The 25243-nt window shown below is 37.3% G+C and overlaps 1 protein-coding gene across 1 annotated transcript in view; it reads left to right on the top strand.

The window, feature by feature from the left end:
* Positions 1–16747, top strand: part of Gnf1 (germ line transcription factor 1) — a 61906-nt gene extending 45159 nt beyond the window's left edge. The window contains exons 11-16 of the mRNA XM_081756540.1: positions 5084–5235; positions 7270–7387; positions 9377–9522; positions 12868–13081; positions 14964–15155; positions 16562–16747. Coding sequence (XP_081612666.1) covers positions 5084–5235; positions 7270–7387; positions 9377–9522; positions 12868–13081; positions 14964–15155; positions 16562–16660 — 921 coding nt within the window. The 3' untranslated portion in view covers positions 16661–16747. The remainder of the gene's footprint in view (positions 1–5083; positions 5236–7269; positions 7388–9376; positions 9523–12867; positions 13082–14963; positions 15156–16561) is intronic.
* The last annotated feature ends 8496 nt before the right edge of the window (positions 16748–25243 follow it).

The raw sequence follows: 25243 nt of genomic DNA on the forward strand, positions 1-25243 counted from the left end.
TTTTGATATAGGAACGCTGGTCACTATGTGTAATCCGACATGAGTCAGGTTCACCTTCCGTTTTAACGCTGTTTCTCACAACATAGCCACGCGAACCAGCGAACACAGACACAACCGTCAAGCGCAAACTCTGACTCACAACTGACATAAAATTGAACTTTGTCACACCACTCAGTCGCGCATGCGCTGTGTGCAAGACTTTTAAAATGACCCTCGTATTAACCAGCATAGATTAACATTTAATGTAAACTAATTTGAAAGGCAGGCAATATATATATATACTGAGAATCACAGAAGAAACAACGGAAGAACACTAATCAGCGGGTGTATTAGGGAAGAAGTGAATAAGAAACGTGGTTTGTGCCTCCCATATTTGTTCCTTTAATTGAATATTTCCTTCCTCGCTGGGAACTTTGTCATTAACATTTTTTTTCTTTCTTTTACTGCGTTACCAGATCCTTACTCTTACATGAGCTCCCTCCTGGCTAAGCGATTAGCGTACGCGCCTTTAGCATGGGAAACCAGGGTTCGATTCCCGGCGGGAGCTCTTGTGGTTCGGATCTCACGTTAAACTGTAGGTTCCACGTCTCATATAACCTCACTAATGAACGGGACGCTAAACTCAAAATCAAATCAAGTCAAACTCCTTTTATAGTTTTAATTTCCTTATAAAGAACAGTTTATACAGAGTGCTCTGTTGACTTAATTTCGGTTTTCAGTCATCTCCAATTTTTGTCACTGCATTTGACAGTCGTCTTCCATCATTTATAAAAAGACTACTTGTTCTGTTTAACAATTTCAGTGGAATTCCACAATGACATTTGTCAGTCGTAACTTATTCTCAGTCAGTTGAAAATTAATTTCGTATCATCATATCTAAAACCAACAAGAAGTGAAGAATTTTTAGTTTGATTAGAAGTCGTAGTGACATACATAGACTAAGTATACATAGTCAAAAATAAATGTTCAACCAGATAAGAAAGAAAGAAAGAAAAAAAAAACACTTTGGTTTTCAGTTACCGTTAATTACTGTCCCTGTATGTAATAGTTCATTCACTGTTTGTTTTAATGAAAAGACTATTGTTCAAGTGTAACAATTTGTGTGGCATTTCATAATATGCCTTTTAATTTTGTTACTTTAATCTGGTTGCCACTAAATTCACTTTTTGTGGCTGTTGTAAACACTTATTTTCCAACGCGGCAGATTTAACACACTGTATTTTTGTGGAAGATTTATCTGATTGAACATTTATTTTTGACTACGTATAGTTACGTCATTACGACTTCTAATCAACCTAAATTTCTTCACTTCTTGTTGGCTTTAGGTGTGATGCTGCGAAATGAATTTCCAGCTGACTGAGAATTAAGTTACGACTGACAAATAAGATGAAACCTATTCATGGGACGGAGCTCCGTCGTGACTAAGCGGTTAACGTACGCGCCTTTGGCGTGCGAGACCCTGATTTGATCCCCGACCGGAGCTCATGTGGTTCGGATTCTACGTTAATCAGTAGGTCCACATCTCATATAGCCTTGCTGCTAAACGGGACGTTAAACTCAACTCAACTATTCTTGGGGTGTTAAATCGATTCCGAAAGACCATTTGTCGCTGTCTCGAACCGCCTTTGTTCTGTGGAGATCTCTATTGAAGCCGGAAGTAGTGGTATATGTCTACCACTCTCGGTTTTAATAGAGATCTGGGTGAAGTTATTATCTTTCCTTCAAACACTGAATAGATTCCAAATAACCATTTGTGGCTAGGATGTATCAAAAATGACTTTACAAATTTGAAAACTCATATTTGATTTATTCATTTATCTTACAGACATGGTTTTGGTGTCATTTTTTAGCAAAATACATCAAGGGTTTTATATATATATATATATTTACAGTATATATATATACTGTACCCTGTATATTACTGTATTTGTTTTATAGCGATCAACGTTGAAGCAGGAATTGGTTAATTTCTACCACTTCCGGCTGGTTTGACTAGAGGGTTAACGGAATAGATGTGACCTATTGTTGGGATGCTGCATCGATTCCAGGAAACCACTCGTAGCTTTCTCTTACCATTTCTGCTCTGTGGAGATCAATAGTGAAACCGGAAGTTAGTAAATTTCTACCACTTCCGGTTTTCGTAGAGATATGCTGATGAAGATTGTGTCTTCCCTTGAGATGCTAAATCGATTCAAAAAAATGCTTGTCGCTATTTCTTCTATGTCGTTCTTGTTTTATGGTGAGAAACGTTGAAACCGGAAGTTGTTAAAGTGTACCACTTCCGGTTTGAATAGATGGTTAGCGGAGGAGATATAACCTATTCTTGGGGTGCTGAATCCATACGGGAAAAACATTTCTTGATATCCCCCAACCATTTTTCCTCTGATATTTGTTGAAAGAAAGACAGTTAAAAACATGTTCTGTGACTTCTCATGCATAACATAGTCTTAACAATCAGATCGTATTTTAAATTTATTTTACACGTTTTTTCTGATTATTTATTGAACGATCCTTGGATATGAAAGCTAGAGTTTATTTAATAAAAATCTGAATTCATAACCCTCGCATTATTTAGGTAATTTTGTAACGCTTACTACCAGGGGGGGGGGTCATTTTGTATACACCTGTTAAGATTAAATATACCTCGCAAAAGAAACAAATTAAAAACTCTTACAAAAATCTACAGTGACTGAAGTGGACACTTCACGGAATAAGACTGACAGCTATTTCTTATACTGCCATCTAGGTGTGACTCTACTAAATGTCAGTCACATCTCCTTCCAACGGGAGGGGAGGGGGTCGCAGAACTTTGTGCTTACCAACTTAAAATAGCACATTTATGAGACACGCTAATACAGTGACTGAAGTGAACAGTACACGGGATAACACTAACCGCCAAATTCAGAAAAGGCGGGATTCATTTATTTATTATACTGCCATCTAGGAGTGACACTTCTAAACTTCAGTCACATCTCCTTTGTGCCTACCAACTTGAAATAGCAAATTTATGAGACACACTAATACAGTGACTCAAGTGAACAGTACACGGGATAACACTAACCGCCAAATTCAGAAAAGGCGGGATTCATTTATTTATTATACTGCCATCTAGGAGTGACACTTCTAAACTTCAGTCAAATTTTCTATCAACGGGAAGGGGAGGGGGTTGACTTTTTTCGCTCCAACTTAAAATATCTCATTTATGAGACACACTAACGTTTAATTTGCACCATTGTAAGATATTTGCTTTAGCTAAACGTGTTGAGCAATTAATTAATTAATTTATTGCTTTCTTTCTTTCTTTCCCGCCAAGTGAACTTTGTGGTGGACAAACACCGTGTGTGTGGGTTTTCTCGGGATTCTCCCGTTTCCTCCCACTTTCTTCATTCCACAATTTCATTCATTACTCATTATCACCGTCTCCTTTAGCCTAACCGGCATAACCATGGGACGTAAAACTGAAAGATTTCATTTCATTTCATTTCTTTCTTTCTTTCTTTCTTTCTTTCTTTCTTTCTTTCTTTCTTTCTTTCTTTCTTTCTTTCTTTCTTTCTTTCTTTCTTTTCTTTCTTTCTTTCTTTTTCTTTCTTTCTTTCTTTTTTCTTTCTTTCTTTTTTCGTTCTTTCTTTCTTTCGTTCTTTCTTTCTTTCTTTCTTTCTTTTTTCCTTTTTCTTTCGTTCTTTCTTTTTTTTTCTTTCGTTCTTTCTTTCTTCCTTTCTTTTTTTTCTTTCGTTCTTTCTTTTTTCGTTCTTTCTTTCTTTCTTTCTTTCTTTTTTTCTTTCGTTCTTTCTTTTTTCTTTCTTTCTTTCTTTTTTCTTTCTTTCTTTTTTCGTTCGTTCTTTCTTTCTTTTTTTCTTTCTTTCTTTCTTTCTTTCTTTCTTTCTTTTTTTTCTTTCGTTCTTTCTTTTTTCTTTCTTTCTTTTTTCTTTCTTTCGTTCTTTCTTTCTTTCTTTCTTTCTTTCTTTTTTTTCTTTTTCTTTCGTTCTTTCTTTTTTTCTTTTTTTCTTTCGTTCTTTCTTTTTTCGTTCTTTCTTTCTTTCGTTCTTTCTTTCTTTCTTTATTTCAACCATGTTAAAGAAACCATTAGAAGAGTAATTACAAAAAGCATACTGTGGTGGGCACAAAGTACCTCCTTCCTGTTCGTAGTGCGAGGGTTAATCATATAATAGTTTCGTTAAGAACGGAAAATTTTCCGGGAAAATGCAGGAAAACGCTTTACACTAATATTAATCTAGCATACCAAGAAAAAAAAAACTATACTATATATGTGACACAGATCTAGTTATTCGTTGTAACTCTGTATAACAAGTAAAATAGTGAGTAACGTATACTTCACATGATCTAAAATCAGAATTACTCAATACAGGGTGTCTCAAAAGTCCCCTAACACAGGGTAACTTCATTATTATCAGAGTTACAACAAAATGTAAGAGGGAAAACAGTCTCCAAATATGACGTTTTCAATCTAAAGTGAAGGAATTTTTTAAAACCGGACGAGACGTGTGGTCTATACACTTTTTATGCGCCCAATGTTAAAATGAAAATGCAACATAGCCATTTGCCTGGGACTGGGGTCGAAAAAGACGGGATAGGAGGTGAACAAATTTTGTAACAGTATGGTGAATGGGGGCTGGCCATCAACACGTTAGCATAACAGACAGTAACTTCATTCACAGTATGTTGAGGATCCAGGTAAATCGCAACGTTGCATTTTCATTTAACATTGGAGCATAAAGAGTGTACAGCCCAAACGGCTCGTCCGATTTAAAAAAAATCCTTCACTTTAGATTGAAAACGTCATATTTGGAGACGATTTGCCCTCTTACATTTTGTTGTAGCTCTGATAATAACGAAGTTACCCTGTATCAGGGGACTTCTGAGACACCCTGTATGTCACTTATTGCTTGTTGATACACGCAATCAAGCATCTTGCTATGAGAGAAGCATTGTACGCTTGCGCAAAAATTATTCTTTTTTCTTCGTTCTAAATGTTTCGTTAATTAGGGCCTTGACAAATACTGTGTTTTGGCTTTAAGAAATGTTAGTGCATATTCTTTTTTCATTTTTCTTTTCTTTTTTTAAGGGTCCATGGGATGTTGTTAGAAAAGTTTTCTCAGCAGAAGATCATAAATCCATGTCTATTCAGGACAAATCCGACTTGTTCTTTCACGATTATAGCATTGGGCCGTTATTTGTTCAGGAGAACTATCTTAGTGTATCACCTCATGCTGCAAGGTAAGTACCTAATACAAGGTGTATCAAACGTCTATAGCCATGGGCCAACTCCTTTATGAGTCAAGATATGAAAATTAAAAAGAAAAAAATAAAGTTGTTGTAAATAGGTAGTTTTCAATCTAAAATTTCGGAATTTTTCGAATCGCATAAGCCACACTGGTAAGGTGCCCTATGTTAAGTGAAGAAGCAACGTTGCCAGTTCAATAAGCTGTTCGCTTGGATCCTTACGATATCAACAATACAGCATAATTAGCAAACTCCGAGGATATTCTAGGTTTCTTCATATAGCATGTGTACGTTTGCAGTGTCATTTTCTCGTATACTTCCGTTTGAATAACCTGCTGATTTTTTTCTTTCTCCCGTGTGTGTGGGTTTTCTCGGGGTTCTCCCGTTTCCTCCCACTTTCTTCATTCCACCATTTCATTCATTACTCATCATCACCGTCTCCTTTAGCCTAACCGTCATAACCGTGGGACGTAAAACTCAAAGATTTCATTTCATTTTTTTCTTTCTTTTCTTTTTCTTTGTCAGCTTAATCCGAAAGTGGTAGAAGTTACTACCACTTCCGGTTTCAATATTCATCGATAAAATGTCACGATAAATACAAACCAAACTCTTTGACGTGGTGTACACATGATACTGCTACTTTTTGTTTCATATAATTTTGAATGTATTTTTAACATCAGCAACTCTCACAGTACTTGGAGGTGTCCTTTTATAGTGCGGAATAATCTACAATAATTTGCAAGCGTACTGATTTACTTTTCGTAATGCTTTTGTGGTCATATTTGCTGTCAAATAGTTAGTGCACGTGTCCTGGTAATCGGAGTCGTGAGTTTAATTCTTTGAAAGTCGCAGAATTTTCTGTGCTGAGTTATCTTTGCCAGACAATAGAGGAGCTGGTCGAATTAAGAAACGGTAAGTGCTTCAAATTAAGAAACGGTAAGTGTCAGCCGAGAATTTCATATTGATAAAATATGTAATGAGGCTTTGAAATTACTAGGATTTATGTTCAGAAATACTCAGGTGATGAAAAATGAATTTGCTTTGACTAATTTATTTAGTGGTTTTTATCAAAAGTAAGTTAGAACATGCTACCCTAATATGGTTTCCTTATACTAGAATGAATATAGATAAACTTGAACGCGTGCAAAATAAGTTTCTACAACTTTTATTATAAAAAATACAGTAAATCCTCGTATTGTGAAAGAATTTCTTATAAATCTTTACAAAAAGAATTTGGTGTCACTTCCTTATATATCAGAAGAGAAATAGGTCAACGTATCTTTCTCTATAAAATTGTTAATGGTGTTATTGATAATCCCTACTTTCTAGGTTCACTTTGTTTTAATGTGAAAAAAAGATGTATTGTGTATTAGGTTACCCTTTTATTATGGTATCTCTACGCGCTAATTTTCAGCAGTTCTCACCTGTCACAAGGCTTAGTAAAAAAACATAATGAACTGATACAATGTAACTCAAATATTGATTTTTCCTTACCATTTGAAGTATATGTATCAAAAATTAAAGAAATAGTTTAAATCAAATGCTGATGTTATTACATATAAAGGTTTTATTTCTATTTTTTTATACATATCTGTGTAAATGCATTTAAAATTTTCTGGAATGCAAGTAAGAAGTTTCAGTTACAGTAGCAAGATGGAAATAAAAATTGATAGTAATTTTATTTGTAATTATAAATTGTAAAAGCATAATGTACTGTACAAAAAATTTTCTCTGTGTGACTGTACATATTGCATTATTTTTTTTATTATTGTAGTACGTCTTCTTTATTCTTTTCTGTTTATTATTATTATTATTATTATTATTATTATTATTATACGCCTATTGTAATTGGGGAAAACCCCTGTTATAGGTAATAAATAGAAATAACTGTGATAAGAATCCAACGTACTGACCACGCATCACTCAACAAAAAAAGCCATCCGTTACAGTGAGGGTGTAGATTAATTATAATAACGGAGTACGTATCAGTACATGCACTGAGAATTTTAAATGTTATTACTCTTCCAGTGGGGATCGCTCCAAGTTACTTGCACTTGTTGCTAGCACTGCAGATTCGCTAAGTATAAGTGACATGGTGGATCGAGCAATTCGTAGCAGAAATTCATGGAGTTTGCTTCCGGTTCAGGTAAACTATTACATTTATTAATATAGTTTCAAACTTTTGTCCAATTTTTAATAATAATAAACTACCCGACGTAAATGGAGAATAAGAAAAACAATTTTATTTTCCATCAATTCCTGTGTGGCAGCTAATTTTATAGTATAAAGAGTGTGGGAAAACGAACGACTGGGCCGATAATAAATTTCGGGTTTATGGCCTATTTTGGCAATGTTTTAGCCACTACGTACCCAGTCCGTTTTCTGAACAGTCATACATTCTATCATTTTTGAATTTTGTGCTCAGTCGCGCAGAACATATTGGCATGGGAAAGCCAGAGGTTTATATTTAATTAGCGGTTCAATCGCTCTCTATATACAGGATGTTTCAAAATTATTTGAACTATTTCAACTCCGTATAATTTTTTTAAAAAAAAAAGTAAATTACTTAAAACTTTAATATGTGCCGTAAATGTCCAAATGTTACCGTGCATACATCAATTCGTCAATCCAGACTGAGCAAGACTACGTGATAATATACAGTGCGGCCCAAAAGTAGGTATACAGTCCCGTACTGATCGGTCATGACATTTTATATCATTTACTTGTTGTTGTCCATACAGGTATTGATTTAGTTTCTTCTTTATCTGTTCTTAATTTATTTTCACTTATACCCTAAGCTCGGAATAAACCAAAGCAAATACATTCATTATCTTAATAAATTAAAAGGTCACACTTGATCAATATAGTCTGTATACCTTCTTTTGGGCCATCTTGTATATATATATATATATATATATATATATATATATAAACACGTATCACGTAACAGTTTCAACACAATAACTTTGTTTTCATCAGACTTCTAGTCCTTCTGGCTACTTGGGAGTTGGTCGCCTCTTATATACTTCCCGGAGATCAACTTTTAATTAGGCCCCACCCATTCATTAAAAACTAACATTTGTGTTTTCCACTTTCACTTGCACAGTTGCGCAGAAGAGCGGAGCCTAATTAAAAGTTGATCTCCGGGAAGTATATAAGAGGTGATCAACTCTCAAGTAGCCAGAAGGACTGAAAGTCTAATGAAGCCAAAGTTATTGTGTTGAAACTGTTACGTGATTTTTTTTTTTTTTTTTTTTAAACATATACCACATAGCCTTGCTCAGTCGGATTACGGAGTTTGGCAATGTGGATACAAAGCCTGATAGAATAGTTATAGGACATCAACTCGGTAATCCAATTCCTTCCAGACTTGTTTAAGAAAAGTCACAAATACGATGTTGTCCACCATAAACATACTTGGCCTTGGATCGAACCAGGGACCCTGAGCACCAGAGATGAACGTTCTGCAATAGAGCCACTATGCCCCCCTTCACAAGCAGATAATACTTTTATAGTCTCAAGGTTGTAACCGTATAGTATATCTGTACCAATCTGGAAAGTTTTGACTAATTCAAAGAAAAGTTTCCGAGTGGTTCTATGAAAATTCAGATACTTAAAGGATGTATCTTCTTTTATTGATAATAGTCATGTATTTGTGGTTTTGTATATATAATTTTTAGCTTTAGAAAAATCTTTTTTTGTTTGATTTGCGTATACTGTAATGTTTGGTGACATAAGATGTAAGTTGAAGTTTTCAGTCCATGCTTTAAGAAACACCACTGAAGAAGTTCCCATTGGCAGTTTTGGCAAGTATTAAATGATAGACATATATTAAACCCTTTGACTACCAATTTTTTTTAATGTGAACATTCTTTTATATGTACGACTCCTTTAATGTGGGATATTACTGACATCTGTACATAGTTTTGGAAACTAAACAATCTCCTGGTCACATCTGACCCGATGGGAGGACAACATGTATTTTTTTACAATGTTCTAAAAACAAATTCCCAACATGTATGCCGTTGGTAGTCAAAGGTTTACGGTTGGTCCAAGTTAATATTTGTACTCATGCGTCATTTTTGTTCCTTAAGCTGTTGTGTAATGTTTATTTTGTTTCTGTATATTTCCACAGGCAATATTTGCAAGTGTAATACCAGGTGATCTAATGGAGGGTCATTTTAAGAGCCAGATTAACTTTCCATCGTGGTTAGGAAAGAATTCGAGGAAGGGAAAATTCGATCGTCTTTTGCAGGAACTTCAGATGCACATGAGATTAAGGTATGTGTGACGATTGTTTTACAGGAATAGAGTAATCTTCTGTCTACACATTGTGCAGGCACTATATTTTATTTTTTCCATCTTAAGTGACCTTGTATTCTTCGTACGAGGGACGTTCAAATTATAACCAAAATTTCTTTTCTCTCTCTCTCTCTCTCTCTCTCTCTATTACATAGAGAAGACAACATGTGAATCAATTACTATTGTTTTTCAAGGTACTCCCCATGTATACGTATACACTTGTCCCGTCGGTGTGGGAGTGCCCGTATTCCTGCGGCATAGAATTCTTTGGGACGATCTTTCAGCCATCTCAGCACACATTTTTTGACTTTATCGTTGGCGTGGAATTTTTGTCTCCCCAAGAGCTCCTTGAGGGGACTAAAAAGATGGAAGTCGCAAGGTAAAAGCCTCTTTGACTTTGGACCGAAGGAGGTTACTGTAGTACGCCACATTGATTGTGGCCACGCGTGCCAGGAAATCAGTGCATATAACCCTGTCTTAATCTCAGAATACCGTCAACATCACTTTGCCAGCGGACGCCTGTGCCTTGAATTTTTTGGGCGGTGACGAGCCTGGATGCTTCCACTCCATTCTGGAGCGCTTTGACGCCGGAATGCAATGATGCGCTCAGCTTTCATTGCAGGTGATTATCCTCGCAAGGAAGCTTTTGCTATCTCTCTCTGAAATCGCTGCAGATGCTGAGATGAGATGTTTTCCCTATATTGCTTCTGGTCGAATGTTAGCATTTTTGGGACCCATCTGGCTGTGATTTTCCGGAATTGCAGATGTTCGTGGATGATCGTTTCCACACTTTTCACGCTGGTGTTATTTTCGCACTGATCTCTTGCACTGGAGAATGAGCTACTCCACCCGATGAATGTTGGTTTCGTTGACTGTAGTAGCTCGGCGTGGAGTACGGGCCACGTTGAGAACGAATTCTGTTGAATTTTGAACACCACTCGTACACTTGCGATTGAAAGAAATAGGTTCTTTGCCATATTGCGCACTTAATCTTCTGAAAATTTCAGCAAGTTTCACGTCTTTCATCAGGAGGAACCTGATGATGCAGCACTGCTCCACTGGGGCCGCTGGCTCCACACTGCCAGGCATGTTGCTATCGTCCATCACCGTTTTCTGAGATCTTTAGCTACTCAACTGGTCGTTGTCACAGAAAAGTGTCGGGACAACCTTATCACAGGATGAAACATGGACCAAGCTGCGCACAGCAACGCCTAGAAAAAAGGAATTCTGGTTATAAATAGAACGCCCCTTGTATTTTGTACACTATGTAAACATGTCTGATTACAATTTATTACAAAAGAACTGTGTTCCCTCCACTAAGCAGCTACAGTTCAAATTATACTATGACACGCTGAATTGCTCTGCAGATATCATTAAAACGAAGAGAAGCAGATAAATAAAACTAACTGTAGAAACACAATCGCTTGGTTTGCTGTGCAGATTTTAAAAACACGAATTAGCAGAAAGCCTATGTCCCATGTCGAAAAAATGAAATGAAATCTTTGAGTTTAACGTCCCACGGTTATGCCGGTTAGACTAAAGGAGACGGGGGTAATGAGAAATGAGTGAAATGAAGAAAGTAGGAGGAAACGGGAGAACCCCGAGAAAACCCACGAGCACAGTGTTTGTCCACTACAAAGTCCACACGGCGCGAACTGGAATCGAACCAGGGACCGGAGGTGAACGCTCTACCACTGAGCCACCGCGCCCCCCTTGTTCCATGTCAAATTACCTTATTAAATGGAGACACATATCTAGAAATATTTCTTATGGTGCCGTTTATTATATTTTAAGACAGAATGGTTACCCCATACATGTGTATTTTAAAAGTAGCTTTGGAGGGAGGTAAGAAGTCTTCCCTCATAATGAAAACTAAAAGACAAAAATGAGTAGATTTATATAACATATTTGGCATACAAAGCATGTTATAGAATTAAGTAACTGTTACTCACTTTTATGCTACACCTAATTACCAGGCGGTAAAAAACTATTCTAAAGAAAATGTAAACTTGAACTTTTTATTCTAAAAATGTTTAAATGTTATGGCTCAACAAACTCAGAAAAAATGTTTAAAAAATAAGACTGATTTATTTTACGGATAATTTACGAAACTTCGTTTTTCTAAAAGAATTCAGTAATCAACTAGCGTAAGAAACTCAGTTTCATCGTCACAGAAATAGTAACCTATTATATCTTGTACCAAATCCAGTCAGGATTGGTGTATCCTACTCCCCCACGGTCCTATTTTGTATTATCATCTAATCGTCTTCACCTACGATTTTTCTGTTTTGATATCATCCATCAATTGTAGTCTCTTTCGCGCCCTCCCTCTCTTTCCTGCCACCATATACTCTAGTACGTCCCTCATGATGCAATTCTTTCTTAGCCTATGTTCTCCTTAGCCTAGTTTCTTTTCCTCTTCTTAATAATATCTAATTTTTTCTCCCCCACCATTTTTAACACCCTCTCATTCATTTTCTCAAACCAGCTTATTTCATTCTTCTTCACACCCACATTTTGAAAGGCGGACCGCGGTGGCTCAGTGGTAGAGCGTTCATCTCTGGTGCATGGGGTCCTTGGTTCGATCCCAGCTTACGCCAAGTGAACTTTGTGGTGAACAAACACCGTGTGCTTGGGTTTTCTCGGGGTTCTCCCGTTTCCTCTCACTTCCTTCATTCCACCATTTCATTCGTTTCTCGTCAGCACCATCTCCTTTAGCCTAGCTAGCATATCCGTGGGACGTAAAACGTAAAGATTTCATTTCATTTCCATATTTCGAAAGCTTGCGCTGTTCTGTTGAAAGATGAAACTAGCTATGTGCTGTTTCAGCTGTTGATGTATGCGATTTGTGTGTGAAAAATTGCTTTTTTCTCATTCTTATTCACGGGTTACCAATTGGCTTCTCTTGATAGATGTGCATCCACCTGATTTAAATTAAAAAAAAAAAAAAAAAAAGTTCCCTTTGGACGAACGTAAGTAAATTTTGTTTGAAAATTCCGTTGCCCACTAGTAGCAAAGTGGCGAACGTATGTTAACATCAGGATATAAAACACTTTTGTATTGTCGATGGCAGCTGTTTTCTTTCATATCGTCCTTATTACAGAAGAATGTTATCATTTACAATGAACTACAAGAAACTAGGTATTTCTTGTCCCATTTTTTTTATTAATCCTATTAATCTAAAAGTTTATTACACTTCATTTAAATGTATTTCAAACCAAAAATAATATTTGTATTTCTAGAGTCCACAAAGTTAAGGAATACTATTTCTAAAGATTTGTAACAAAACTGAAATATAATCAACCCAATGTTCTTTCTCTGTAGTATAACTGGAGGCAAGCAAGCCGTAAACTTGGATTATCTAAAACCATTGCGGGATGCTATTCTTCGTCCCTTGAAACAAAATGAAGTAGAAGGAGTACCAGCTGCAGTGAAAGTATTACAGGATTACCATTTGTTGCGAGAGGATTTGGATAGCATTATTGAATTATCATCGTGGCCCAATCAAAAAGATCCCATGGCTGATATTCCCAGCAAGGTACGTAGTTTTCCTTCTTTTCTCTTCTTTCGTTATTTACCGTATTTGCGCGAATATAGGCCGCACTTCTTCCCCCTAAATTTTGGCTTTAAAAAATTATGGTGCGGCCTATAATCGAGATTTGCCCCCTCAGGTCATAAATCGTCAATTTCAAAATGGCATGTACACGTATCTTTTGGGTTGAAAATAATACCATTACAAGTTACTGCAGTTACTTTTGTAAACCATCGAAGACTTAAAAAGAAAATAACAGTAAAACTTATCTTGTTCGCAAAAATTTCCACCTTCATTGGATACCAGTAACACCTTACACTGGCACAAAAAGTACTTGTACACTTAATAGTTTTATTAACAGAAAATACGTATCTTTGTTATACAGTATATATAATGTATATAGAATATTTATATACAGTATATTATTGGAATACGGAATATTACTGAAAAAAGAAAAGTGACCTTGTTTCGCAAAGCTCTGTCTGTTTGTACCCACCCAAATCACGCACAATCACTTCCCACCATTTCAGCAACACCAGCGTCTGATTCTTCACCCTCGTCAGACTATCCAGGATGCTTCTTACTCACTATCACTACGGTCACCTTTATGAGTCACCCTTAGTTATGCAAGAGTTGAAGGAGGAGACAGACATTTCAAAGTACTGTCTAATTAAACTTTCTCGTAAATTTAGTACCGCGGCCTAAATGCTATTACGTCCCAGGCTTATGCCGGCTAGGCTAAAAGAGGCGGTGATGATGAGTAATGAATGAAATGGTGGAATGAAGAAAGTGGGAGGAAACGGGAGAACTCCGAGGAAACCCACGCACACGGTGTTTGTCCACCACAAAGTTCACTTAGCGGGGTCTGAGATCGAACCCGGGACCCCAAGCACCAGAGGTGAACGCTCTACCACAGAGCCACCGCGGCCCCACATCAAACTGAGTTAAGTGATAGTTTGGGTTCGGCTACACTATATGTAGTTCTCCAGATATAAGGCGTACAAGAAAACTTTTGTTGCTTGAAATACATTGGATCTTTTGATTATTTTTTTTAAATAGTTACTGAGTTAGAAGCGCTTACATTACAATCTATAACAGGTTTTGCTTTAAAATATGTTTATTTTCTTAAGGGGGCAGACTACTAAATATTTTTCAAAAACTAACAATTTTTCTTTTGCCAGTTTTCCGTAAGTGAAAAGAGATAATGAAATGTATCTTACCTCAGTAATAGATAATGTTATTTTACAACCGAAAATACGAATCGGAAGAATCGTCTGTCTGTCTGTGTTCCTTGTTAATTGCTTTTTAAATAATATTTGTATTTTAATTCTACTGCTTATTAAAAATTATTTATTTTGTATTCTTTATTACAAAATAAATACAAATATTATTTAAAAAGTAGTTAACAAAAACACAGACAGCATGATAAGTCATCAGTTGCCGTTGAGTTCATTTTTCTAGTCGCTGCCATAACCTAGATTTTTGGATAATTCAAATTCTGGTCACACTGTAATTTCTATGGATGCCAACACTGAAAATTCTTCCGATTCGTATTTTCGGGTGTAGAATAACATGATCTATTATTGAGGTAAGTTACATTTCATTATCTCTTTTCATTTACGAAAATCTGGCAAAAGAAAAATTGTTAGCTTTTGAAAAGTATTTAGTAGTCTGTCTTCTTAAGTTTGGAACCTATGGTGGCCAACACAGACAAATTTCATTGTACATAGCTTAACACTTTACATGAGCATATTCATCAACTACATTGGAATTAGTGCTGTTTGAACAAAAATAGCTATTTTGTTCTTCCCAATTTACTAATCACATATCTTCACAGGGTTATTTGTTCCAGCAGTATGAATTACCATATTTGTCTTGTTTACTACAGGTGAAATCCGCATTTACCCGTACCTACAATAAAGAATGCGCAGCTTTGCCGTACGCAGTGGCGTCTGTACAAAAGAAGAAAGGAGGAGCAGGTACCTCAGCTGATTATCCAGAGCTTGAAGACGGAGAGGGTGAAGGGGAGGTAGAAGAGGAAGAGGAAGAGGATGATATTACGAATGATGCAATGATTAAGGTAAATAGTTGACTCGAATCTTCTGTGTAAGTTGTAATCAATATACAGGGTTAGCGTAAATGATTCATTTGTTTTGAAAAGGCTATATTTTCTAAAGTATTACGCGTACACACATGGAAGATGTATGAAAAGAACAACAAACTGACCAAGGTTGTATTCCAAGTGGCAGTACGAGGTTAGTACCTGTGGAAAATGGAGGGAAAGCAAGAAAAAAAACGTCGAGTATTGTCTAGATATGTGTCGCGTCACCAAAAGAGCACATATTGAACATTTGTAGATGGTGTATAAACTTGGTGGTCGGAAGGTGTATTAGGAACCGTGACAAATTTCCAGACGATATGCCACTTCATTAGTAGTCACTCATCTGTCTAATAGAACCATGTCACGTGCACGCTGAATTTTGTCATACCTTCCGATTACTGCTCGTTGTTTCTCTTTGGTGCAAATATCTAATGGAGCGGCCATGATCTATTTGCAACAAAAGGAGGACAAATTGAGGAATTATGGGATCAAACTTTTATAGCTTGACCACAACAGCATAACAATAAAATAAACGAAGACAAGACAGGTCCGTATAAACAGCGTAAGAAGAGTTATGTCAAAATTGCGGATAATTTTTGACATACCCTCGTAAAACACGTGTTCGTAGTGAGAACATGTGGTTTGCAGTGCGTGTGGGTATATAGATCCTTACAATATCTTCCGCACTAGGTTGAAAATCAGTATTAGTCGCTCGTAGTCATAATGGTATTGATAAAAGTGCAAGTAATACTATAGATCAGTGTTTCTCAAAATGTGGGTCGCGACCCATTGGTGGGTCGCGAGAACTTTTTCCTTTCAATTGTGAAAATTTTATTTTGATGCAGAAACATATATTGTAAAGTATCGTAAGTCCATTCAGAAAACGAATATTGAAAGCGTTTATTAAGGAGGTGAAAAATAAGTGGTTACTCAGAGCCCTGCCCTGTTGTGCAGTCAGTACAGATGCTGGGTTAGGATGGAAAGAGAATGGATGAGTCAAAATCTGTTATGAGGTAGGGCATTGCATTGAGAATAGTGTTAGCTCTGCATTACCTTTATATGAAAAAAACAATAGAAATATGATTTACAAAATTTAATTGGTTTGAAATACCACCATTTCGTAGAATGACAATATCTATTTGAATAAAAGTAGGTAAGCCACAAAGTACTTTTTAATATTTAATATGGGTCGCGATAACAACAAGTTTGAGAACCACTGCTATAGATATTTGATAATTTTTCTTTAAATCTTGGCATTTTGTCATTATTTGTCTGTTAGTGTTAAATGAAATCACATTTCCAAATTTATTGAGGATTTTAATAATAATAATAATAATAATAATAATAATAATAATAATAATAATAAATGAATTATTGAATTTCAGGCCAAGAAGAAAGCTACACCGAAAGCAGAAGCTAGTGGAAATCCAGGAACCAGTGGCGGAAGCAGAGGCCGAGGGAGAGGACGAGGCAGGGGAAGATGAAATAATACAATTGAATATTGTTATTTTTTTTTTTACAAAACCACTAGATGCAAATAATAATAATTATAAAAAAGTCCTAAGATCATGTATGCCGTTTTTTATATATATTTGTAATGTGAAAAGTTCTGTTCCTTGATCGAGTTCCTTGTGTAAACAACGCACATAAGCTGTTAGTTTTAAATCAAGAATTTTAGTCTAGAATTTATGAAAAAATGTGAATTTACAAAAGGGTACTGAAATGCGACAAAATAAACAAGTACAAATTCCCAAGATCTCCAAGAAAGAAAAGCTGGTTAAAGTATCATACTTTGTGATCCAATGAAGAATTATCGTCCATTTTCTTGAACTATTCAGGGTCTCTCTCGCGTGAGTGGCGTGTTTGCCCATCTTAATCATCCGCACTATTTGGTGATGTGCACTTTTTGATTAGTTACGTGTTACATATCTTTCTTCGGACACCCGTTTGTTCTCCTGTTATATAACTTTCTGAAGGCACTTGTTTGCCTACGTAACTTCCTTCAGTCATCCGTTCGTTTACCCGTTTGCTTAGCCGTTATGTAAGTTTGTCCAACCATTTATTCGCCTGTTACGTAACTTCTCCAGTTCTCCGTTTGTTTGCCTGTTATGTTACTTCCCATTTACCCGTTTGCTTTCTTGTCGTCGTGTAAGTTTCTTCATCAACCATTTGTTCGTCTATGTAAATTTCTCCATTCACTGGTAGTTTGCCTGTTATGTAACTCTCCAGTTACCCGTTTACGTATCCGGGGACGCGGTGGCTCAGTAGTAGAGCGTTCACCTCTGGTGCTAGGGGTCTCGGGTTCAAACCCTGCTCCCGCCAAGTGAACTTTGTGGTGGACAAACACCGTGTGCGTGGGTTTTCTCGGGGTTCTCCCGTTTCCTCCCACTTTCTTCATTCCACCATTTCATTCATTACTCATTATCACAGTCTCCTTTAGCCTCACCGGCATAACCGTGGGACGTAAAACTCAAAATTTCATTTCATTCATTTCCGTTTACGTATCCGTTATGTAAGATTTTCCATCAACTATTTGTTCGCTTGTTATGTAAATTTCTCTACCGTTAGTTTGCCTGTTGTATAACTTCCTCCATTCACCGTTCGTTTGCCTGTTCCGTAACTTCATAGTTACTCGTTATGTAAGTTTCTCCATCAACCATTATAGCCCTGTCTACTAAGTTACACTTCCTTTACTTCTGAGAATTTCAACTTTTACATCTCCATAATACCTTAAGATTTTTTTATTGTATATTTTTTCTATGTATTTGAAGACTTCAAAGCTCGAAATAAGAATAATAGACTGTATTTTGCCGTAAATTCAAGACATTGCTGATCAGATAGCTTTCTTCGTAAGAGAAACATAAATTCGCGGGAGTATAAATGTCAGGGAATATGTATAAATACGGAGAGAGATCTTCGCTTGGGCTGAATCCCTGAAGGTATCACTGGCGTTGATACTTTTTTAAGAAGCAAACCAGCGTGTTTAATATTTCTGTCAGATTTGAGAAAATGTAAATGATTGTTTTATGTGTTTTTATCACTTGTTTCAAAAGGCCCAGAAGGATAAAACAAATATATCCATGATTGTCCTTAGGATACAGAAATTCGTAATAAATCACTTCTGAATGAATTAATATCTTGATAAAGAAATTTTTAATTGTAAATTACTGTGTATTATTTACTAAAATAATGGACCACGGTGGTTTAGTGGTGGAGCGTTCACCTCCGGTGCATGGGGTCCTGGGTTCGATCCCAGCTCGCGCCGTGTTGGCTTTGTGGTGGACAAACACCATATGCGTGGGTTTTCTCGGTGTTCTTCCACTTTCTTCATTCTACCATTTTCATTCATTTCTCATCATCATCGTCTCCTTTAGCCTAGCCGGCATAATAACTGTGGGACGTAAAAGTTAACAAGAGCTCCCAACGTAAGCACTCCTTTATGACAGCAGACGCAAGTGAGAGTAACGCCTTCTGGAGGCTGAAGACATCATGTGCCAGTCTCCCACGACGCAAAATTTGGCCAACGTGCGCCATGTGGTTGTCTTACTTCCCGTTTTCTTTTGTAAAATTCTTCCATTGCTATGTCTCCCGTAGTTATTCGTTCTCACTATTGTTTTCGGACCTCATTTTGCACATCTTTGCCTTAGTACGTAGCTTCTTAACCCTTATCCGTTGTCAGTACGAGGGGTGATCAGAAAGTAAGGTTACAAAGCCTGCAGTGAAACGTGTATATACTATTTCATACAACCAATACAGCCATCAGACAATAGATACACTGTACATTAGGTTATTTTTCGATATAGTCTCCGTATCGCTTGAGGCACTTGTCGCATCGTGGGATGAGTTCCCTCTTGGTATAAATCCCGTCCTTGCACGTTCAGCCACGTTGTCACGAAATGTTTCACCTCCCCGTCTGAAGCGAAGCGACAGCTTCTTAGGTGCTTCTTCAAGTGCGGGAGCAGGTGAAAGTCGCTTTGAACGAGGTCCGGACTGTAGGGAGAGTGGTCGTTGATGTTCAAATCTGTTGATTCCGTGCTGAGTCGGCCATTATGCTCTTCGTCGGTGACGTTTCCTCTACCAGCCGCGAACTTTTGACACCATTCTGCGACATGCTGATGATATATTACAGTCTCTCCGTAAAAATCTCTACCAGCTGCCGGTGAATTTCAGCCGCGGTTACACATTTCGCTAACAGAAATCGCATAACTGAGCGGACCTCTTCGCGAAACCAGTTTTCCAAACGAGTCGCCATTTATACTATGTTTACCTACAACTCACGCCGTAGGTGGCGGGTAGCTGAAACTGCACAGTTGCCAACCCGTGTTTTAAAATTACCGCACACTCTTCATTGCTCTGTAAGATACGAAACTACAGAAATATCATCCTTAGTTTCTAATCCTCCCTCGTATTTTGTCACTTTTCTAGTCTAGTGTGTGCAGAGTTGAACTAGTTTCTCTGAGCTTTATATTCATTTTCGAATATTTTCGTACGAATCAATTTTTCACTTCTTTAATTTTTTCAATTTTAAATTGAAAAGTTTTTTTTCTTCTAGCCTCATTTTTTTAGTTAGATGTTCTTGGCCAGCACAAGGTTATGACTAGAGAAAATATCAGCCTCAGAAAGACTTTTTAAACTATTCTGATACCTTTCTGAAACGCAACATAATTTATTGTATTCAATATTTCTGGCCACCTATTGAGGAAATTGATCTTTTAGTCTAAACAAGACTAATGATAAATAAAAGTGAAGCGATTGGTGGAATAAGAATATGTTAAGAAACGGAAGAACCTTCAGAAAACCCTCGAACACAAAGTTGTCCAACACAAATTCGTACGGTCTGGGATCTAATAGACTAGAGATTAACGCTCTACCACTGAGTCACCACGGCTTCCCTCCTCCCCCACTTCGCACACACGTATTAGAGGATTTCCACGTACACTCATGTCCAAAATTATTGTCGCATATCTATAAATATGTTGTTGTAGAAATATAATTTGATAACGAATTCGCCCGATATTTCTTACAATGTTAGTATGTATATAATCGGCAAAGACATGTATGTGCCAAATTTTATGTCAAAAGAGCAGTAAATAAGAACAATAAAACGAAAATAAAACTTTCTTGTCCATTTAGCAACATTTTGTTTTACTTATTCTAATTTTCGTATTTTTAATTCTTTTCCTTTGAAATTTACCACAAATATACATTTCCTGATTATACACATAGTAACACTATTAAAAGTACCCTGCAAAATAATTATCAAATTATATTCTTAAAAGAAGACAGTTATAGATATGCGACAATAATTTTGGACATGAATGTAGAAGCTGTTTCAAAAGAACACCGACATTTCAGTTGATTTTGTGTTTAACGTCCCTTTCAGCAGCGAGGCTAAATGAGACGGGACCTAATGATTAACGTGAAATTCGAACCACATGAGCTCCCACCGGGAATCGAACCCGGTCTTCCACGCCAAAAGCGCGTACGCTAACCGCTTAGCCACGACGGAGCTCATCGACATTTGAGAGGTAATAAAGACACTAAGATAATAAAAGATGTTCATATAGACCTATGGAGAAAAGTGCTTAGTTTCACAGCTGGTGCTGTCCAAAACAGTGGAAAAGCGACACTGCAACGCGCATTATTTCAAACACGAGAAACCGTGGAGTGGCTGTCGATGTCGTCCAAAAGGAAATCACGTATACGCCATCCAAAAATGCATATTTCAGCAGTGTTCATTGTGTGGGCAAGAGATTTCCGACAGGGCATAATTCAAAGCCATGCTCCCAATAGAATTGTCAGATATGCGTTATCTTAAAGGAGGGTCGAAAATAGGAAAAAGGTAAACCTTGACAGCAGTGAATACGGAATGGGTCAGTTGGGTCAAAATAGGCAAAAACTAATCTTGAGAGCAGTGAATACGGAATGCGCCAGTGGAGTCAAAATAGGCAAAAAGTAAATCTTGATTCGATATATATGTATCATCATGTTCTTCATCCGATAAAAATTTCAGCTGGTTGACATCTTTCAGCGGTGAGGAACTGTGTGACAGCATATTGATCTTCTTTGGACAAGTTGTGGACACGTGAACGGCTATTCCTACAACGAAAAAAATTGAACAAGGACATATGCTCAGTGGTATTATTTTTTCAAAAACAGGTTCTGTATATATATATATATATATATAATAGGGGAATTTCAAAAAGTAAAGGCACATTTGAGAAAAGCTGTACTTATTCTAATGATAGAAAACTGAAACATACCTTATTTTTCTACGTAACCTCCTTGGGCTTCAATGCACTTTTTCCAATCTTTCACAAGTCTTTTGATTGCGTCAGAAAAAAAGTTTTTCGATTGCATTTGTAACTAATTTTGCACCGCATCAATAACTAGCTGATGGTTGACGTTTAAATTTCTTAACTTCTGGTGATGATGGGTGTTTCCAATGGTCGCAGCCTTATTTTCTTGGTTTGGGATGATGTACCCAGGTTCCTCAGTTGTTGAGGTCTATGGCCTGCCGGATCTTTCATCGTCACATAAAGAAGTTCTTCCCTGTTTGAAACGGTCTATCCATACGTAGATCTTTCTTCACGATAAACAGCTGTCACCATACTGTGCTTGCATTCGACGAATAATGTCCGTAGGTTTCACACCTTCCGCTGGTGCAGATCGCCAATGGAGCTGCCATGTTGAACGGTCTGCTACACCCAAACAACTAATAGGAATACGAGTGACACGTTGTCTCCAAATGTTGCCAACTACACTCAGCACTGGTTACTAACAGTGTTGCCAATCCCTGAGAAGAGAAATTGTAAATGTGCCTTTACTTTTTGAATTCTCCTTATGAAAGATAGATAGATAGATAGTAGAAACAAACCGTACAAGGTAGACACAAGCAAAATTTTTACTCGATAACGCAAGTGACAAGTAGAGACCTTAACAGCATCCTAATACAAGATCGTGTGACGAAATAAGGTAGCACTGCGAATATCTTAAACAAATTATCCAGGTTGTCAAAAACTATTGGAAAAAACCTAATCCAGCAGTGGATCGACAGCTGTTGATAATGGTATGTATGCGTTTCAAATATAAGTAACCCTCACCACTACACTCATGTGATCCCAGTTCTCACTCTTGATATCTGAGCATTTGAGATTAACAAATAAACGCTTATACCTTGTTCTGACTGAGAAATCGTATGTTTAACCTTGTAATTGTAAAAGTTTCTGAAAACAATGATAGTTAAACTAAAATTTACTGTTCTGGGTATAACAGTAAAATTTACTGTTATGTCTAGTTATAACAAACGATTCTGCGAAGTCGAAATATTTTAACAACCGGTACCGGTACGAACCGGCTGAATAGCACCATTACGTATGCCATAGTACACTACTACAAGTACTCATTTCTTTCATCACATTGTATTGTAATTACAGTCAACGAACGAAAGGATGGCCACATTTTTTCGAAAAATGAAAAATCAAATACGAATTTTTTTTTCGGAAAATCGAAAAATGAAATTTCCTTTTTTTATTTATTTATTTATTTATTTATTTATTTAAAGAAAGGCCATTACTATAAAGGTAACCAAGAAAGTTCTCCGGCTTTTTGGGGAGGTCTGTGTTCAATTAGCCCTCGTGCCGAAGGTCAGTTGTTGGTGTGGGTAAATACAACATACTACCTTGCTGTGGTAGTTCAGCTACGCTGTGAACTTGCGTACGGACAGAGTGAACATGGAACTTCCACAGAGTGTTATTAGGGCGTCTATTCTGTACAAGTTCAAACGGGTCAAAGATATGGGGGGGAAGATATGCCAGGCCTTTGGTAAGGGTGTCGTGACTACGTGGACAGTTCAGCGGTAGTTTAACAAGTTTAAGGACGATGACGAAACACTCGAAGATGCACCACGTGCCGGAAGACCAACACATCCAAAATGAAGATCTCAAGCAGGACTCGAGGCGAACAGTGGCCAAACATGTGAGGAACTTGGACTACAATTCAGAGTGAGTGGAAAAACCATTCAGCAACACCTCCATCAACTTGGGAAGCACTACAAGTTGGGTCGATGGGTCCCACATGATTTGACTCCGGGCCAGGAGGCAACGCGAGCAGACACCTGTGTTTATTCGCTGTCTTATCTGAGGAAGGAACCATTTCTGGACAGGGTGTTAACATGTGATGAGAAGTGGGTCCTATACGAAGCTTCTCGGCGCCGTCATCATTGGTTAGCATCCCATGAACCAGTTTCAAAACACCCGAAACCAGCATTGCACCAGAAGAAGGTCCTCCTCTGTGTTGGGTGGTCTGCTCGCGGCATCGTGCATCGGGAACTGCTACAAGCTGGTAAGAGCATCAATGCAACTGTGTACCGTCAGCAGTTGAGCCGTATTCAAGAAGTATTCAAGAAAGTCTGGAGCCAGCACTTCTGAATCGCAACAGGACAACATAAGCCCACGTGGCTAGACTGACCCAGGATACCATTCTGTGCCTTGGGTGGGTAACACTATTACATCCGCCATACTCCCTGGACATTGCGGCGTCCGATTATCACTTGTTCTATCACCGTAGAGGACGCCAGTTCAAATCCCTAGTAGAAGTGCAAAATGCGCTTGATAGTTTCTTTGCTTCACGGCCCACCAAGTTCTACCGCGATGGGATCCATGGCCTTCCAGAACGTTGACAGAAGATCGTAGATGCTGATGGACTATTTTTGATCTTTCAGGTAAGTCTTAGGTGACATATCGATGTTCGAAGGTGGTGGGTGAAAAAGCGACAGACTTTCTTGGTTACCTTTATAGTTTTAGTAGGTCCGTGAATAACGGTGGAACAGGGCGACCAATTTTCTGTTTTATTTCACGTAGGGAGAACGTAATTCTCTGTATAATTCTAAAAACCATTCCGGTTGGTCGTTTATTGGGAAAGGATTGACGAAGGACCAAATAAGGTATGAATCAATGGTGGCCTTTGATTACAGTCACTTCGGTAAAAATCTTAATTTTGTCGCTATAAACTAAGGCAAGAAATCTATAAGAAGTAGTACATTACATACACATCCTTCCCTTAGCTTATAGGATATTTTTACCGATTACTTCCCTCAAAACCCGCCATTGGTGTCAGTGGCGTAAGAAGTCTGTGGCGCCCGTAGGCAAAATCCCTAGTAGCGCCCCCTAACCCATCGAATAGGCCCCATGCGAGCTATAACGTATGCGTAAGCGCAGAAACGACCATAAACTGAAAATTATCATTGGGACGGTATTGACCGTTTTTTTTTTTCCATATCGTTGTAGTATGTCTTTTAAAAGTGAACTAGACAGTGTCCTGTTCATTAAAAATATACTCATGTAAAATTCGGAACTCTTTTGCAGTGATAGTACAAATGAAGAGTAATGTATCAACAGGATTTCAAATGAATATATCTATATAGTATTTTACAATTTTACATAATTATGAAATAAATAATAAAACCTTGTGAAACCACTTATAAGAATTTTTTTCTATTTTCAGTTTTTTAAATCGACCAATTGTATACAAAATCAGAAGTGTTTCTTTCTCATTTTTGCTTCTGCAAACTCTATCATCAGATCAGAGATGTCCAATTCATGAGCAAAATTTTCACGCGGTCAAAGTGTCTTTTTGCCGCCCCCTACCTAGTCCTAGCCTATATTTAACATTTTATTACACTGATATTAGAAAATACGTTCAAAAATTTATTTTGGGGTGCTTGTTTGGGCGCCCCGGGTAGTTGGCTGGTTTGCCCGACCCTTGGTGCTTGTGGTTGGTTCTGTGCAGTTGCAGTACTTAACAATTGTGCTGTGCCTCAATCATGGCAAGACTTTTTAACTCATTTTAATCCAGATCTTATAGGTCATAGAATCTGTCATTACTGTTGAAAACCTGTTGAGCAGGGGAATTTTATTTAAACTTAGTGAGCTCAGTACATATAATATAGGATTGATATCGTATTAATACAGAAGGATTAATTTGTTAATCATACAGTGCTATAACCTCGACGAGTTTACAGTAATGTCAATGATTTGATACGCAAATGTAATAAGCTGCGAGTGAAG

This window comes from Thermobia domestica, chromosome 4, assembly GCF_964235325.1.
Source record: "Thermobia domestica chromosome 4, izTheDome1.hap1.1, whole genome shotgun sequence".
Lineage (NCBI taxonomy): Eukaryota > Metazoa > Arthropoda > Insecta > Zygentoma > Lepismatidae > Thermobia > Thermobia domestica.